Source organism: Phacochoerus africanus, chromosome 3 (genome assembly GCF_016906955.1).
Source record: "Phacochoerus africanus isolate WHEZ1 chromosome 3, ROS_Pafr_v1, whole genome shotgun sequence".
Taxonomy (NCBI): Eukaryota; Metazoa; Chordata; class Mammalia; order Artiodactyla; family Suidae; genus Phacochoerus; species Phacochoerus africanus.
In genome coordinates this window covers 30101831-30119965 of record NC_062546.1, presented here as the reverse complement: position 1 = coordinate 30119965, position 18135 = coordinate 30101831, and the positions used below count along the sequence as shown (strand labels likewise).

The 18135-nt window shown below is 50.1% G+C and overlaps 1 protein-coding gene across 1 annotated transcript in view; it reads right to left on the bottom strand.

Moving 5' to 3' along the window:
* TGM6 (transglutaminase 6) overlaps window positions 1–15282 on the bottom strand; it is a 49639-nt gene extending 34357 nt beyond the window's left edge. The window contains exon 1 of the mRNA XM_047770349.1: window positions 15195–15282. Within this exon, the coding sequence (XP_047626305.1) occupies window positions 15195–15201 (7 nt within the window). The 5' untranslated portion in view covers window positions 15202–15282. The remainder of the gene's footprint in view (window positions 1–15194) is intronic.
* Window positions 15283–18135: the final 2853 nt, after the last annotated feature.

Genomic DNA, 18135 nt, shown 5'->3' with positions numbered 1-18135 from the left:
TCGCCTTGCTAGGCTTAGGAACACTGGACAGCACCTCAGAGCTGGGCTGAGGGCCATTTGAAACAGCAAAAGCACCAACACAAGGGATGAAAGTGCAAACAACATGGCATTAAACAGACCGTGAAAGGCCAATCGTCTAAGTCTGAGAGTTGAAATGAGAAGGCAAAGCGTCACCTTTTTTGACATCAGTTGGAAATATGCACTTCAGGTGGCCCTGTTTTTCACCACTCTGCGTGCATGACTGCAAATACCCATGGGAGCACCAAGAGTACTGATTTAGAGTTAAAAATAAATTTCAGTGGGTAGACTGATTTGCAAAACACGGATTCTCTGAAAATATACTCTTTGCGCCAGGCTGATGTCTGGCATTGGGATATACTGGTGAACAAGAAAGATGGGGGCTTGGCTGGAAAGACACACAGTGAGGCCGTGTGGCTCAATGGTTATGAGCACAGTCTCTGGGGTCAGCTGATGGGGGTTCAAATCCTGACTTGGTCATCTCCTTGCTAAATGACCTTCTGTTTGACCTCCCTGCACCCTTGTTTTCCCTTCTGTGGAGTGGGGATAATAATATCTTGTGGATTGATGGTGAGTATAACTACCTGCCATTCAGAGCCCTGAGACCATCTCACCCAATAATGGTTAGTCATTATATTCCAGACAAGCAGGAGTGACACCTAAATAGGTGAGTCCACAGATAACTAATTGCTATTTGGGTACATATAGTCAAAAGTACAGGGAGCTGAAAGAACATCTAACAGTAGGGTGACTAGAGAGGCTCGCTTGTCAAAGCAGTATTGAGGCTGAGTCACGAATTGGACGGGATGTTGCCGGAGGAGAGGTGGGTGGCATATCTAGCCTCAACCCAAGCACCCTCTACCTCTGCTTATTCAGGGTTCATTCATTCAGGGGTCAGGCATTGTGCTGGATGCCACAGACCTGATAAGCACAGGCCATGAAATAGACACCAGCCCTGATGCCAGGCCATTGACATGCCAGCTCTTGGCACCAAGCAGATGCATCTCACACAGCAAAGAGCAAGTTTTGGAAAGTTCCCTAAGGAGAGGCATAGGGACCCCAGAAACATAGAATACAGAGCTTGTGCAGCCCTGGCCCCTAGGCAGGACCTGTGGCTGCTCAGAGGCAGGAGGAGGTCCTGTGACTTTTAAAAAAAGTCGAGAGAAAGCACATGCGTGGGGCAGGCAATGAGGTAGGAGGAGTCTGCATGGCCAGACTGCCAAGCTCGGAGTGGGGGCCTTTCTCCTGGGGGTGACGGGGAAAGTCAACGAACGTTTTCAGCAGGGGCGCCGTGGTCAGAGCTGCACCTCGAGAAGACCCCTCTGACACAGAGCGAGAGATTAATCATTGATACCTAATGAGACCCAAAGGGTCGCTCTTTGTCGTGCTGCTTTCATCTTGTCACGCACCTGCTCCCAGCACTCTGCCGGATGCCCTGTTTTCCCCTCCCACCCATCCAGACTCCAGCTTGCACAAAGGGCTCTGCAGATCCCACTGCTTCCTGCCTTCCAGCTTGCGGCCCCCCTCCTCAGCTCCCTTCCCCCTGTGCTCGCTGTCTCAGCAGCTTCCTGTCCTCAGGGTCACCCCCCCCACCCCCCGCCCCCAGCATGGCTTTCCCACTAGGTCCCTGGGCTCCACCTCTGAGGAGAAACCGCTGCCTTTCCGCTGGAGTTCACCTCTCCCGTGTTTAATCAAATGCTATATTTGGAATCATAAAAATAACAATATTAGAGCTTGGCATGTCTGCACATGCTTATGCTTCCTGACAAGCCAGTGAAAGAGGGACGAGGACCTTCCTTCCTATTTTCTAGACCCACCCCCACCCTGGGCCCCCAGGGTCTGTTTTCAATACAGCTGTCAGGGGATTCTGTTAAGATCTAATATCACCTCGCTATACTGAAATTAAAAAAAAAAAACAGGAGTTCCCATCGTGGCGCAGTGGTTAACGAATCCGACTAGGAACCATGAGGTTGCGGGTTCGGTCCCTGCCCTTGCTCAGTGGGTTAACGATCTGGCGTTGCCGTGAGCTGTGGTGTAGGTTCGGCTCGGATCCCGCGTTGCTGTGGCTCTGGCGTAGGCCGGTGGCTGCAGCTCCGATTGGACCCCTAGCTTGGGAACCTCCATATGCCGAGGGAGCGGCCCAAAGAAATAGCAAAAAAAAAAGACAAAAAAAACCCCAACCAACCCTTAATAAAAAAGATCTATGGCGTTCCCATCATGGTGCAGCAGAAACGAACTTGACTGGTATCCACGAGGACTCGATCCCTGGCCCCGTTCAGTGGGTTAAGGATCTGAGGTTGCTGTGGTGTGGTGTGGTGTGGGTCGTAGATGCGGCTCAGATCCAGCTTGGCTGTGGCTGTGGCTGTGGCGGCAGCTGCAGCTCCAATTGGACCCCTAGCCTGGGAACTTCCATATGTCTTGGGTAGGGCCCTAGAAAGACTGAATAAATAAACAAATAAATACATCTAAAATCACCTCAATAGACTCCCATAAAAATCCTTTTAAAAACCTTATAAAAAAATCTAAGATCCCCTCACTTCTTTCAGACTCTCTGGTAGCTCCCTTGAGTCACTCTCAGGCCCTTCATAACTGTTCTGACCGGGCCTTTTGGGACATCTGTCCCCACCCCCCCACCTCCACTGCCCTTTCTAGTCACAGTGGCTTCCTTACAGTTCCTTGAACCTGCCTACCGTGCTCCGGGTCAGAGCCTCTGCCCATGCCGTCCCCCTGATGAGAAGCTCCTCTGAGTTACCCGCCCAAGCTTCTCCCCACCTGCTCCTTCAGGTCTCTACTCAGATGTCGCATTTTCAGTGGCATCTTCCCTGACCACCCTTTTAGAAACTGCAAATCACGGCACTGTGACCCGCATTCTTCCCTACTCTTTTTCTCCACAGCCCTTGACATCCCACATTCAGTGTTTTTCTCTCTTTTTTAAATTGCCTGCCTCCCCTTCCTAGAACACCCAGCTCCACCAGGGCCGGGATTGTGTCTGTTTTGCCAAGAATGGAACTTTAGCATCGACGTCAGCCCCTCATCTGTGGAAGGGGCACAACAAATATTTCCTGGGTGAATGAGGAAACTGGGGCCATGGGACATGAAGCTACTTGCCAAAGGGCACATAGTCCGGCCAGCACACAGCTGAGTCTGGGAGCTGGTCCCCAGCTCTTGACCACTGGGCTGCTGGCTTTCACTCTTTTGACTGTGACCCACTGAAGAAATAATTTCATCTGGTGTCCCAGGGCACACAAACATATACACATGTACAGATGTTGATAAAACGAAATGGAAGTTTCTCGAGTATTTTCCCTTATCATGAATAACAAATACAGAACTTTTTTTTTGTCTTTTTTTTTAGGGCTGCACCTGTGGCATATGGAGGTTCCCAGGCCAGGGGGTGAATCAGCATTATAGCTGCCGGCCTACGCCACAGCCACGGCAACACAGGATCCAAGCCGCATCTGTGACCTACACCACAGCTCACGGCAAGGCCAGATCCTTAACCCACTGAGTGAGGCCAGGGATCGAACCCGTGTCCTCATGGTTCTTAGTTGAATTCATTTCTGCTGTGCCACGACGGGAATGCCCAGAATTTTTTTCTTGTTTCTTTTTTATAGCCACACATGCGTCATATGAAAGTTCCCCAGTGGAGCTGCCACTGATGGTCTATGCCACTGCCACAGCCACAGCGATGTGGGGATCCAAGCTGCATCTGTGACCTACACCACAGTTTGGATGCTGGATCCTTAACCCACTGAGGGAGGCCAGGGATAGAACTCTCATCCTCATGGACACTATGTCGGATTCTTAACTTGCTGAGCTACAACGGGAACTCCCAAATACAGGCATTTAATGTCCTTTTCTGTCAAAACTCTTGAGAGAAAGACCACCCAGAATACACCAGAAGTTGAACAAGCTGGCTTGTGGCGGGGGAGAAAGATCTCATCTGTGGGAGGAGGATGAAGCATTTTGGAAGAGGATGCTGGAGGGCTTATTGGGGGATTCGGGCTTGTGTTGGTGATTTTGGTGAGAGTTCAGGGAAGCAGGCTCTGCTCCGGACTAGGTGCCATCAGGAAGCAGGACAAGCCTATGTTTGTCTTAATCATTTTCAAGTAGAGGTGGGAGGAATGGACGGAGGCCAAAGTTGTCAGTGGTGGAGAAGCAGCTCTCATTAGCCAGGACACAGGGATCTTTACTCATTCTGGGGCGTGGACAATGTTCATGTTTTCGTCTGTGTTCACACACAATTATGGAATGCACTTGTTTTCGTCTTGATCCATCACTGTCTTGTCACATGGTCTAATTAATGCTGGTGCTCTCTGAAATTGTTTATGGTCAGCCAAAGGGTTTTCTTGTCTTTTTTTTTTTTTCTTTTTAGGGTCTCGCCTGCAGCATATGAAAATTCTTGGGCTGGCAGCTGAATTGGAGATGCATCTGTGACCTATGCTGCAGCTTGGGGCAACGCCAGATCTTTAAACCACTGAGTGAGGCCAGGGATCGAACCCACATCCTCATGGATACTATGTTGGGTTCTTGACCCGCTGAGCCACAATGGGAAGTCTCCAAAGCAGCTATAGTTTAATCCTCCTTATAGAGAGCCATTTCGTGTGTGTGTGTGTGGGGGGGGGGGTAGGACTACCCAGGGGAGGCTTTTGAATATTTGGGAACATTGTTTGATTCCTACAGTGATGGCCTTTAGTGGAGGGAGACCATTTGTCAGACATCCTGAAATGCCAAGGTTAGGATAGTCATCCCAAGTTCCATGCAGCATTCGACTGCCCTGCTGGACTTTCATGTGGAGAGAACCCTATATATTATTATCTGAGCCCATAATCCAATTCCGTTTTGCATGTACTTATTAAGTAAGGCTTGCAATGTTTTAAAATTTGCTGAATTTATTAGAATGAAACTATCGTGTGAATTGAAGATGGTACCATCCGTTCTTTGGAACGTTCCCAGGTTCCTCACTCTAATTTTGGAAAGTCCTGTCACAAATGTCATTGCTACCAGAGTTGACCCAGACCAGCCCACAAGGCTGAGTCTAGGTTGGAGCTGTTGTATCCATGGTGCTTCAGCATTAGGACGGCATCTGACCACTTCATCACGTCTTCTGGCAAAGTGTCCGTAAGCATTTAAATAACTAGAAATGGATTTCCTTTTACCTGCCTGTTTAATTATAGTTACAATATAATTCTTTTAAAGTGATGCATGAAAGTAGGTAATATTCATCAATTTGACTTCAGGACAGTGAAGGGGCATTATAAAATATTTGTAATAATACAAGGGTATTAGAGACAAAACCAGTTGATGTTTACATATCTTTTTTTTTTTTGTCTTTTTGCCATTTCTTGAGCCGATCCTGTGGCATATGGAGGTTCTCAGGCTAGGGGTCGAATCAGAGCTGTAGCTGCTGGCCTACGCCAGAGCCTCAGCAACGCGGGATCCGAGTCGCGTCTGCGACCTACACCACAGCTCATGGCAACGCTGGATCCTTAACCCACTGAGCAAAGCCAGGGATCGAACCCACAACCTCATGGTTCCTAGTCGGATTCGTTAACCACTGAGCCACCACGGGAACTCCTACATATCTATTGCCAATGAACACATCAGCCCACAGCTCAGCAGCTCCAGAAAACAATAATCACATATTATCTCTTGTGGTTTCTGTAGGTCAGGAACTTGGGACGAGCTCAGCTGGCCAATTCTTGCTTGGAGTCCCTCAAGCAGTTGCAATTCCATGTCATCCAGGGCTGCACTCATCTGAAGGCTTGACTGAGGCTGGAGGAGCCACTTCCATGGTGGCTCCTGCACATGGCTGGCAAATTGGTGCTGGAAGTAGGTTGGGGACCATGGTTCCTTTCTGTGTAGATTGTCCACGGCACTGCTGAGGGTCCTCACGGCATGGCACCTGTTTCCCCCCTGAGCAAGTGATCGAAGAGACCAAGGTGGAAGCTGCAATCTCTTTTAAGACCTAACCTCAGAAACTACCCACTGTCACCTCTGTCATATGCTACTGGTCAAGGCAGTTATAAAGGTCTGCCCAGGCTCAAGGGGCTGGAACATACCCCACCCCTGGGCTATGTTGTCTTTCCTTTCGATCCCAAAGGAGTCACAAACCAGAAGTCCCAGACCCTAAAACACAACATGGGCTCGGACCATGCATATCAGAGCCGTGCCTCATCTGGGCCAAGGTTTGGAGAGAGCCTGCCAAAATGCTCACCTTTTTTAAGACTCTAGAACTTCATTTTACCCTTTTGGTTAGGGAAGAGGCAGCCTGCCCTTTCCAAAGATGGTTGCAATAGTGTCTCCCATCCCTCATACTGTTTTTATGATATGACATTGACACTCCTCTCACGGAGAAGTGGGATATAGAGCCCCTCCCCCTGAATCTGGGAGGCCTTGTGGCTAAAACAGAGTAACACTTTATGACTGCCAAGGCTAGATCACAAAAGTTGATACAGCTTCTGCCTGGTTCCCTCAAGTTCTTGATCTTGATGCCATGAAGAAGGCCGAAGAGCCCTTAGAGAAGCCCATGTAGAGAGGAACCAAGACCCCAACCCATAGCCCACTGAGCCCAGCACCATCCTGGCAGCTGTGGGAGTAGCCACCAAGCAAATCCCCCAACCCCAAGTCATGCTGCCCCAGCTATGTCATCATCATAACAGATGAAGCAGAGACCAGCTGTCCCCGTTGAGTTCTGCTGAAATTGTCAGCTCGCAGGTGAGAGAACGATTGCCTCTAAGAGCTGGGGTAGTTTCTTCCACAGTATAGATGATTGAAACGTGGAGGGAGCCCCAGTAATAACTGGGACGGAATTTTCTGACAAGTCCAGTGGAATGAGGACATAAAGTTAGATTTAATTTAAGTAATATCAGCAAATGTGACTTTTTCCTTTTTTGTCTTTTTAGGGCCACACCCACGGCATATGGAAGTTCCCAGGCTAGAGGTGAAATCAGAGCTGCAGCTGCCAGCCTATACCACAGCCACAGCAATACCAGATCCGAGCTGTGTCTGCGAACTATACCACACCTAAATTATAAACTCATTTAATCTTGCAAACAAGCTTTTGAGGTAAAAACTATTATCAACTCCATTTTTGCAGATGAGGAAACTGATGGCAACGCTGGATCCCTAACCCACTGAGCAAGGCCATGGGTCGAACCCATGTCCTCATGGATGCTAGTCAGGTTTGTTACCACTGAGCCACAACAGAAACTCCATAATATATCTTTGGCATCCAGGTTTGGGTTGTTGATTCATATCTGCTGAACTGTTCAACATGAAACTTTGGTGTCTGGACAAATCTTTAGAATCTTTTTCAATAATAACATTTGGCTTTTCTCCAACATACAAACCTTAACCTAGAGGCTGGGTAGGGCCATTCCAGGTGATGTGAAAGCCACCCTGTCCCCAAGTATGATAATAAGAATAATAGGACTAATAGTTACTTTAGATAATATTTACTTTGAGTCAGACACTGTCCTCTGTGCTTTACATTTGTAAGCTCATTTAATCTTGAAAATGAGCTTTTGAGGTAAATAAACACTATTATCAACTCCATTTTTGCAGATGAGGAAACTGAGGCACAGAGAGGTTAAGTACCTTGATGAAGTTCACACAGCTATTAGGGGTGGTATCAGAATTCTATACTATCCTGCTTCTCTGATAGTCATGGGCTGAGAACATACATTGTCCAGTCTTGAGTAATCAGGGCGTGGAATGGAGAAAGCACAGGCTTTGGAGCCAGACAAACCTGGACCCTGACCCCAGTTCGGCCATCTCTCATGTGCCCTTGGCTAAGTCCTCTCACCTTTCTGGGTCTCAGTGTCCTGATCTAAAAAACAGAGATGATGACTGTAGCTACACCACAGGATTCTTGGGAAGATTCAACCAAAAACACTGCCCCTACATGGAATGCAGTGCTGTGGCATTTGGCACATGGCAGGCACTCAGCACAGGCCATTTTCTTTCATCAGCTCTCTGCGGAAGACGAGACTCGGATACCATATGCTCCTGCGCCTTTCCCTGCTTACCTCTGCCTCCTCTCATGGCCAAGCTCAAGTCCAAGTCCTCTGTGCAGCCTGGGAGCCCTGAATTAGCCTGACTAATTCTCCCCATTCTTCTCCTATAGCTGGGACCTGGGAACTGGTTCCAGGATTATTCTCCACCAGTATCTAATAATTACACATCAGCCACAGTCAGCTGTCAACTGTGATGATGTATCCACTCTACCTCCAGGGAGTAGGACTGGCTTCCATGACTCCTTGGGGTGTTTCTCCTCCCCCAAGGAAGAGTCTCAATTCCTCAGTCCGGTTCTTGAGACCTCCACTTGGGGCTTGCCCCACTTTCCAATCTGTTATTCACCCATTTCTCTCCTGATTTCCCCATTTCTGGATCCAAGAGAAGCAATCTTGGACTTGCTCAGACTTGGGTCAGAGTCCAAGATATGCATTCATTTACTGTGTGTCCCTCAGCATGAGTTAACCTCTCTCATCCATAAAGTGGGTATGATAATGAATTTGCCTCCCTTTTGATAATGAGGTTGAATAAGATGATGTGTGACCAGCACTCAATACTTAGCAGGTGCTCATTGAATGTCCATTTTGTTCCTTCTCCTGTTACATGATGTGATGGTTAACTTTATATACCAACTTGGCTGGGCCATGGTGCTCAAACATCATTCTGGCTGTTTTGGTGAAGGATTGTTTTGGATGAGATGAACATTTAAATTGGTGGACTTTAAGCAGACTTCCCACCACAAAGTGGGTGGGCCTTATCCAATCAGTTGAAGGCCTTAATAGAGCAAACACTGATGTCCCCTGAGGAAGGAGGGATTCTGCCAGCAAATTGCCTCTGGACTCGAATGGCAAGTCTTCCCTAAGTCCCCCAGCCTGCCAGCCTACCCTGAAGATTTTGGACTTGCCAGCCTCCATAATTACATGAGCTAATAATAATTCCTTAAACAAATCTCTCCCTCCCCACCCCTACACACACACACACACACACACACACACACACACACACACACACACACACACACACATCCTGTTAGTCCTTTGTCTCCGGAGAACCCTGACTAATACCCTGGGTGAGTGTGGAATATTGTATTTTTCAAAGATGGCTTTGCTAATTGATGTGGATGATGGATGGATGAACTCCACCCAACATGCTTTTCTTTTCTTTTTTGTCTTTTTGCCTTTTCCAGGGCCATTTCCCATGGTATATGGAGGTTCCCAGGCTAGGGGTCTAATCGGAGCTGGAGCCACCGGCCTACGCCACAGCCATAGCAACGCGGGATCCGAGCCTCATCTGTGACCTACACCACAGCTCACGGCAACGCCGGAACCTTAACCCACTGAGCAAGGCCAGGGATTGAACCTGCAACCTCATGGTTCCTAGTCGGATTCTTTAACCACTGAGCCACGATGGGATCTCCCCCAACATGCTTTTCTTATAATGAGACTGAAATCCCTCCCACTGAAGGGTGGGGTCTATGTTCTCTCTTCGTGATTTTGGGGGGGAGCTTGAAACTGTTCTGACAACATATACGGCAAACTGTGAACACCACATGCCTTCCGACGCTAAGACATAAACAGGATACAGCCGCTACCCGGCTATTTCTCTCTCAGGGCAAGCAGCTTTGGATAGGATCATCTGTGCCATAATTTAAATTCCACATATAAGTGAGATCTTACGGTATTTGTCTTTCTCTTTCTGACTTACTTCACTTAGTATGAGAATCTCTAGTTCGTCTGGAACAGCTTTCTAACTGGTCTCCACTTGTGAGGAGCTGAGCTGGTGCTACTGTCTCAAACCTGAGACTCAGGGAAAAGGCTAGTTCTGGCTTGGCCTCGGCTGGTAGGCATAGCCTGGCGTCATGATTTGGGGTTAACGACTGAACGTGACAGAGGAACTTACACAGCTGACACGTGTGTCCCAGATTGAAAGCTCCTTCCTGCAGGCACTACTGGGGGTGGGTGAGCCAGGACTGGGCAGGACCAGTGCTCAACAGCGACCCCGTGAGGCAGGAGCCAGACCCTAGTGCCAGAGACTCCCCCAGTGGGCTGGCCCATGTTCACGTTTGAAAGTGGAACTGAGGAGTTCCCGTCGTGGCGCAGTGGTTAACGAGTCCGACTAGGAACCATGAGGTTGAGGGTTCGATCCCTGGCCTTACTCAGTGGGTTAAGGATCCAGCATTACCATGAGCTGTGGTATAGGCTCAGATCCCACGTTGCTGTGGCTGTGGTGCTACAGCTCCGATTAAACCCCTAGCTTGGGAACCTCCATGTGCCTTAGGAGCGGCCATAGAAAAGACAAAAAAAAAAAAAAGTGGAACTGAAGCCTTCATATCAAGTGAGCCCAGTAGTCCTTGGGAAGGAGCAGATCTCTCAAGTCCTAGAAATTTAAGCTCATGTGGTCTCTGTTTAGTCTGAAAACCCAGAAAGTATCCTCATTTATCTTGAACATAGGATTGTCTACTAATCTAATATCAACAGAGCTGCAAGGGCCATGAGAAGCCCAGGTCTCCGTATTAGTGACAGAAACGGAGACCCAGAGATGGGAGGAAAAGGACGTCCTGCCCAAGGGCAGGTTGGATCTGCAGCCCAGGAAGTCAAGTCACAACCCTTGTGGGGACGCGTCAGAACAGCATATGACATTTTTTAAAAAAGGGATGAGTCAGGAGAGAGGATGAGGTTATTGGGTAGTAATTATCTCAGCTCTGATATGCCCCGGGGGCTGCTTACAAGGGGGCTTTAGCATGTGATGAGGGTTCCTGGACCCTGGGTCATGGATTCAAGCCCTGAGGATTCCATCTCAGCTCCCTCTTTCCCCGTCACAGCTCAAACCAGCCCCCGCCACCCTTGGGGCATCTATAGGCTCATCACAGGGGAGCATGTAGCGTAGGATGAGTCAGAACTGCCATTCTCATTACCCCCAAATCTCAGAGACCGTCTCTCGCATAACTTCCTGTCCAAGTCAGATTCCCTCAGCTGAATTTTAAGTGGATACTTAAGCACAGTTTTAGCTTCATACCTCTGAGAGGCAGTTTCTCTGTTGCCCAGATGTTAAGTCTTTCCTTCTGTCAAACCAAGGTTTTTTTTCTTGCGACATCTCCCCACTTGTCTCCACTTTTGTCCTCTGTTATCCCCACAGAACACACCTGTTCCTCTTACCCCTTGATGGTTTTACAGAAAGCCCAGCCTGCCACCCCACCAGTTCTATACCTGCCCTAATCCAGGAAGTCACTGCTCTGGTCCCTGGGAGATCTGTCCCCAGAGCTGCTCCTTTGGTGACCTAAGTCACCTGTACTCATCAGCATCACTCCCCCATGACCTGACATATGTGGGCTGATGGTCCGGGTGGGGGACCGGGATCCTGCAGGGGGGAAAGCAGCTGTCCTGGTGATTATAGCCAGTTCTGCCTTAGTCAGAGTCCACCCCAGCTCTCACTGGGACGGATGCACACAGGGGAGGGGAGTCTACGTATAGGGAAGCCCAGAGCAGGGAGATAGATATGCCTGTAGGATGGTTTCTAGACCACCCCCCTCCGCATCAAAATAAATCCAGGATCACCTCCTCCATGTGCTCAGCTTGAATTTCCCTGTTTGAGGTTAAGGCTTCTGTCCCCCCTGAAGCCTTCAGGGAGCCAGGTTGTAAAAGTTTGCTCTCATGTCTCTCTCCTCCATTGGATTGTAGGCCCCAGGACGGCACGGTCTGGGGCTCATTCTCTCTGGGTTGTTAGAAGCCTGGCTCGGAGCCCAGGGCGTAGTAGATGCTCGTGGTTGGATGAAGGACGGGATGTCACTCCCTGACTCTTGACTGGGAGGAGGCTGTGAGGACAGCAGCTCATGCTCCGTTTCCTGGCTCGCCCTGGAGGGTCAGCACCTATGCCTCACGCTGCTCACGTGGCTCGCGCCCCTGCCTCCCCACCCATCCATAATCCCTCTCTCTCAAGCCATCACATTCTAAAACCTGCCCTTCCTTCCTGGCTTCCTTCCCTCCCCTGCCCTCCTTCCCTTCCCCCTCCCGCCTTCCCCTCTCAGCCTTTCTTTCCACCTTGCCCAGGGATTCGGAGCCTGATTTCAGAGGTGCACACTTGAGTTCAAATGCCAACTTTGCTGCTCCTTGGCAACCAAACTCTTCTGAACCTCACTCCCCTGGTGAAAATGGCAGGGATGATAGGAGCCTTCTCCTTGAGTTGTGAGGATTAAGTGAAATAACTCACATAGAGTAATTCGAATAGCACTGGCACATATGAGGTTTTCAGTAAATGCACGTGTTATTAATCACATTATTCTCATCCTATTTGCAGGAGAACTCTTGGCTGCCACTCCAGGGTTCTGACAATCAACGCAAGCCTGAGTCTTTCCCTTATTGGCTGTGTGGTCCTGGATAAGTCAGGGGACCTCTCTCAAGTACGTAATGCCTTCCCAATACGTTCCTCAAGAAGAGTTTTGGAGAGGATGAGGGAATGATTGAACAGGGTAATGGGAAAATGTAACACCTAAATCTGCAAATTCTGAACGTGAAAGGAGAAGCCATTAACAAACACTCTAGGACCACAGGTTCAGCCAGGTGAGTGGTCTCCTTACTTATAAGGTACTTAGCCCAGGGTCGGGTCCACAGTTACGAGGTCAATAGATGGGGGTTTTATATCGTCGTCACCTCCTTTCTCTTTGACCACTTTGGTCCTCTCCTCCCCATACCTACACCGATTATTTTTCTTTTTGTTCTCCCCTTCTCACCTCTTGCTTAAATCACTTCATGGCCCCAAGAACCTCAGAACATTTTCAGCTCAACCTGTTCCACCCATCCTGTTACTATGCAGAAACTGAGGGTCAGCGAGGAGAAGGGATTTCCTGATTGCATGAGGATCGGCACATCATGTCCCCTGCTCAAAGAGCCATCAAACGCATGACTGCTATGCTGGCATTCAAAGTTACAATCTGGCCCTACCTACCACCTACCGCTCCTCCCCTGCCATCCTCACCTTCTCCTCTCCAGCTCACCTGCTTACCAGCTGGCCTCAAAGATCAGCCTAAGAAGGAGTCCTACTTGGAGAGAAGGGTCCATGTGCAGAGGCTTGCCTCCCACTCCAGCCCTAGCTCCCCCCAGTTCTTCCTCCTCCCGCCCTTGGGTGACACCAAAGAGCGGATGATGCTCTGCTACCTAGATCTCTGCTCCAGCCTGGGGATGGCACCCAGTGGGGCTGAACCCAGGAGGCTCTGAGGAAGCCAGCAAACTTCCCAGACTCTGGACTCAAGGTAATTGGTTTCTGATGGGCCCCATTATGACCCTATCCTTAGTGTGCATCATGGATACCCGACCTTCGAAGCTAAATGATTAATTGGGGAGTTGCCTGCGGCCGCTGCTCAATTTCCCTGTCCTTCTTGGTCCTCTTGGAAGCCGCTGGCTTCTCTCTCACCAGTAGGCAGTGGCTCATCAACCCCAACCCAGTGTCGCAGACAGAGCCAATCCCACACAGAGTCTTCTTGGTTCTTAGAATTTCTGAGCCAAAAGATTATTATAATTTAACAATGGTGAAAGGGTCACTTGCTAACACTGATCACCTGGTAGGGATTACCTGACGAACTCAAAGAGAATTCTGAGGCCACATCCAGCCTCCTATAGGGAAGCACTCTGGCATCAACTAGTAATGTCTGTCAGGGGCAGTGTGTCAGAGGGGGAGCAGCATCCATCTGAGGTCTCAGTCATTCATGCACAGATTGCATAGTAGGCTTGGTCTACTGCTCTGAGGAGCAGGTTCCCAAGAAGCCAGGAAGACCCAAAAGACTGGGGAATGGAATTCAACCTAATAGTCGGTTTGTGTACTAGGCATGATGGATCCAATTGTGATGTTTTACAGATGGAGAAGTTGAGGTTCAGAGAGAGAAATGATTACCCATCAAGTTAGTAACAGACCTGACATTAGAACCCCATCACTGACTTTGCTCCTAGAAAGGTCTTTTCTCAGCAATTAAACTCGGTCAGGTTTAAGGCTGATGGTACATTAAATACTTAGGGAAGGGAGACCTCTAGGTGAGCCCCAAAAGGTAGATCCGGAAGGAAGCAAAGCCATGCCTCGAACCCAGGACTACATGGAGAAACCACCTCAGCTCTTAAAACCGAAGTCTGGGGGAATGAGCTGGGGGGCCAAGGCCTGGTCCTCAGGGAGCAGACCCTCCCAAGGGCCAGAAAGGCCCAGGATGCCAGTAATGTTCCCAGTTTCTAGGGTGCGGTAAGAAGAGGAAGTTCAAATATGATAAGAAAATTAAAATACTTGCCTCTGAAAGTCAAAATATAAACAGGACTTGACACATATAATTGCCACATAATGCTGAACCATTGAAAATAGGGACACAGAATTAGAAAGAGTCCTTTAAGGCCCATGAGGGTAGGACTCCTGCTTCTGCTGACCTGCTCACACCTGGGCCTCAGCTTCCAGCACAGAGTAGGTAGAAAATACATAATTTCTAACTAACAGACATGTTCCGGGGTGGGAGGGGAATTTGGCCCTCACTGTGTTGGGGCCCCAGGGTAAGGCCCATTTTCTGCGTGTACTGTTGACAGGGCCCACATGAAAGATTCTGGGCGGCACAGCATACTTGGTCCCCCACTTCCTCACTGCAGGCCTGTGAGATGATTTGAATTAGAACTCCCATTTTACAGATGAGAAAATGGAGACACCAAGGGCAAAAGCTCATGCTCAAGGTCACACTCCTCTTTTCACCTGGGACAGAGCTGCACTTTCCCTCGAATCTTTGGGGTGGGAACCAGAGGAGGATGTAGCCCATGGGGCACCTCTCTTCTCATCCAGTGCCCGATCCCCAGCGCTGCCCAGACATGTTCCCGAATCTTGTGATGTACACGGGGTGCGAGAAGATTTCACATTGTCTCTGCTCCCCCCCTTCTGCCATCCAGCAAGGTGTGCGGGGAAGGCCCGGCCCCGGTCCAGGAAGGGCTCTGTCTCAGACTTGCGTGCTGGGTGGTTGGGGCAGACTTTCCATCTTTGGGCGTCCGTGTCCTTCTGAAGATGAAGGAGCGGCTCATGGACTGGGCAGCACCGCGATGCTAAGAATCAGTGACCCATGTTTCTTTCCACAGACACCACCTTTCCTGAAGCTCCTCTCAGGGACCCTGGTGCCCTGAGGCCCCCCCTCCCAGGCCGTGCCCACTCACCTGCCATGCCAGGGCCGCCCAGCTCCTTGTTTCCTCTGCACCCGGGTGTGTGGATTGTCCGGATGGCGTTTCTGAGCAGCCAGCCAGACCCACGTTAACAGGGCAGGTCTTCGGACACTCCTAGGCAGGACAGTCGGAATTTAAGAGGAGGCGTGGCCCTTCTCACTCCAGCAGTGACACCTAATCACCCAGTAATTGCCCTGCTTGGCACCTCGAAGGTGTCCAATGTGGGAGGGGCTCCAGCCAAAGGGCCTTCCAAGTGCAGAGTCGACAGCTGGACTTTGGGAGAAACAGGTCCAGAAGGGTCCCGGGCCTTGAAGGACAGCAGAGCAAGGAGAGGAATGCAGCTGGGAACCACTTTTCTGGTCAATCCTTCTCACCCCTCCCAATGACCTCACACGTGGAGTTCCCGTTGTGGCGCAGTGGTAATGAACCCGACTAGTAGCCATGAGGATGCAGGTTCGGTCCCTGGCCTTGCTCAGTGGTTAAGGATCCGCTGCCGCCGATGTAGGTCGCAGATGCGGCTCGGATCCAGTGTTGCTGTGGCTGTGGTGTAGGTTGGCAGCTACAGGTCTGATTCAACCCCTAGTCTGGGAATCTCCGTATGCCACAGGTGCGGCCCTAAACAACAAAAAAAGACAAAAGACAAACAGCAATAACAACAATAATCTCAGATGAGGAAACAGAAGCTTAGAGAGAGAACCCTAATGGTACATGGTTACAAGCTGCAGAGCCAGGATGGGACCAGACCTCACTGTCTGGGGCTGTTTTCTCCCCTCCTTAGTGAGAAGAGCAGAGGCTGGGCACCTCAGTTCTTCTCTCTTCTGTGTGGGCTCCAGTGGTGCCCGCAGGGGCGGCAACCACCGTCCTCTCCCAGGGACATGCCCCCACCCTGCCACGCCCTCCCGCTCCCCTGCCCATTCCCCTCACAGGCTCAGGCTGGGTGGAGCAGCCCTCAGGTTCAGGGGAACGAACTTGAGACCCAGCTGCCTGGGTTTGAGGCCAACTCCCGCCCAGGGTCACTCTGAGCCTGGCGAGGTCTCTGATGCTCCCCGGGCCTCAGGAAAAGGAAGACAGCGCTCCCTCTTCATTTGGCGAGTGGGAGGTGATGAGAAAACTCATGGACAGGGCCTGAGTGTTTAGGGAGCCTGGCTCACCTGGCTCCCCTCTTGAGATGACCTCTCCTTTGGGGGATGGGCCGTTCCTGAGTGTGTCTGTCCCTTCAGTGTTTGGGACCTCTGAGCTCTGAGGTTGGGAGATGGGGAAGGTGTGTCGTCTGGCCTCTGCCTGGGAGACATCTACCTGGGGACTGAAAGGAGACCCTCAGCCTGATTTCCTGTGGGGTCTTTCATCTCTTTGCCTCCTTGCAGGGCCTCCCTGTGACAACCCAATGGCCAGGAGTGCTGTCAACCTACATGAATAATAAGGAAGGGAGAGGCTCTCTGGTTCAAAGGCAAGGAGAATCCACCTGAACTTTGTGAGCTGGCTCTAGCCCACGGCTTAGAGACCCGGCAGCCTCTGGTGCCCCATGATCTCAGGCAAGACTTCTCCATCTGCGAAGCCTGGAGTCTCCCCCTGTGAACAAAAAGGGACTGGGCTACGACAGGCTCAAGGGCCATTCTAGCTCAAAGTCTCAGAGGCTAGGACTCAAAGACTCTGGACTTCAAAGCATCTAAAGCCTGTGGAAGGAAGTGGAGGGAGTTTTATTTTCCTGGGAGCTGGGAGGGAGGTTTCTCTTTGCCGGGGAGTGCCTTGAGAGGATGACTCGGGGCCATCGGGGGCTGGGTGGGGCGGGCCATGGAGAAAAGGGGAGGTGGGAGGCAGGTCGCTCCCTGCCTCGGCTCGCAGGGGCAGGTGGTGGTCTGTACGCCGTGCACCCTTCCTCCCTGTGATCAGTCGAGCATTTGGGAAAGTGCGTAAAAACCCCAAAGTGTTTGATGTGGTTGGTTTTCTTATAGAAAGTGGCAAAGGGGATTGAGGTCTGCTTGCTGGTTTGATGCAGGGTAAACATCTTTAATGGGCTATTTGCAGGCTCACGTCGCCTTTAATTACTGACATCTGGCACCTGGCCCTTCCCTCATGCCCTGCAGCCTGCTGCCCCGGTGGCTGGGCACACCCGGGCCCTACTGGAGCTGCTCTTCTGCCTGTGTGGGGTCAGACTCCTCCCCACTAATGACAGCCTCAGCCAGGACCCTTTTATCTTTCATCTTGGGTTTGCCTGGACTGGGTCTCCCAGAAAACCATTCAAAATCATGCCCCCAGCCACCCTAAACAACAGTTCATACTCAGATTTAGGGAAGAGCAGCATAGCCTGGCAGTAGAGCACTGGGATGAGAGCCGGAAGACTGGGCCCTGGTATCTTTGGGTGAAACTGGCTGTGTGACCCTCAGTAAATCATTTACTTTCTCTGAACCTCTGGATCGTCATCCATGAAATAAGAGTATGGGCTGAGTCTTACTGGTGCCAATATTCTCTGAGTCTAAATGATCAGGATAGAGATGGCAGACAGAAGCCAGAGACCAGGGCAACTCTGGATACCCCAGTGTCACTGGACCAATATTCAGCAGGCAAAGGGTGCTTCACAAGTTAAAATCTGTGCCTAGAACAAACAGATGTTTTAAAAATAGTTTAATTGTGCAAATCAAAACTACAGTGAGGTACCCCCTCACACTGGTCAGAGTGGCCATATCATGAATAAGTCTACAAATAACAAATGCTGGAGCGGGTGTAGAGAAACGGGAACCCTCCTGCACTGTTGGTGGGAATGTAAATTGGTACAACCACTATGGAAAACAGTGTGGAGGTACCTCCGAAAACTAAAAATAGAACTAACATATGATCCAGCAATCCCAAACCTGGGCAAATATCTGGACAAGACTGCAATTCAAAAGATTCATGCACCTGTACGTTCACAATAGCCAAGACGTGGAAGCAAACTAAA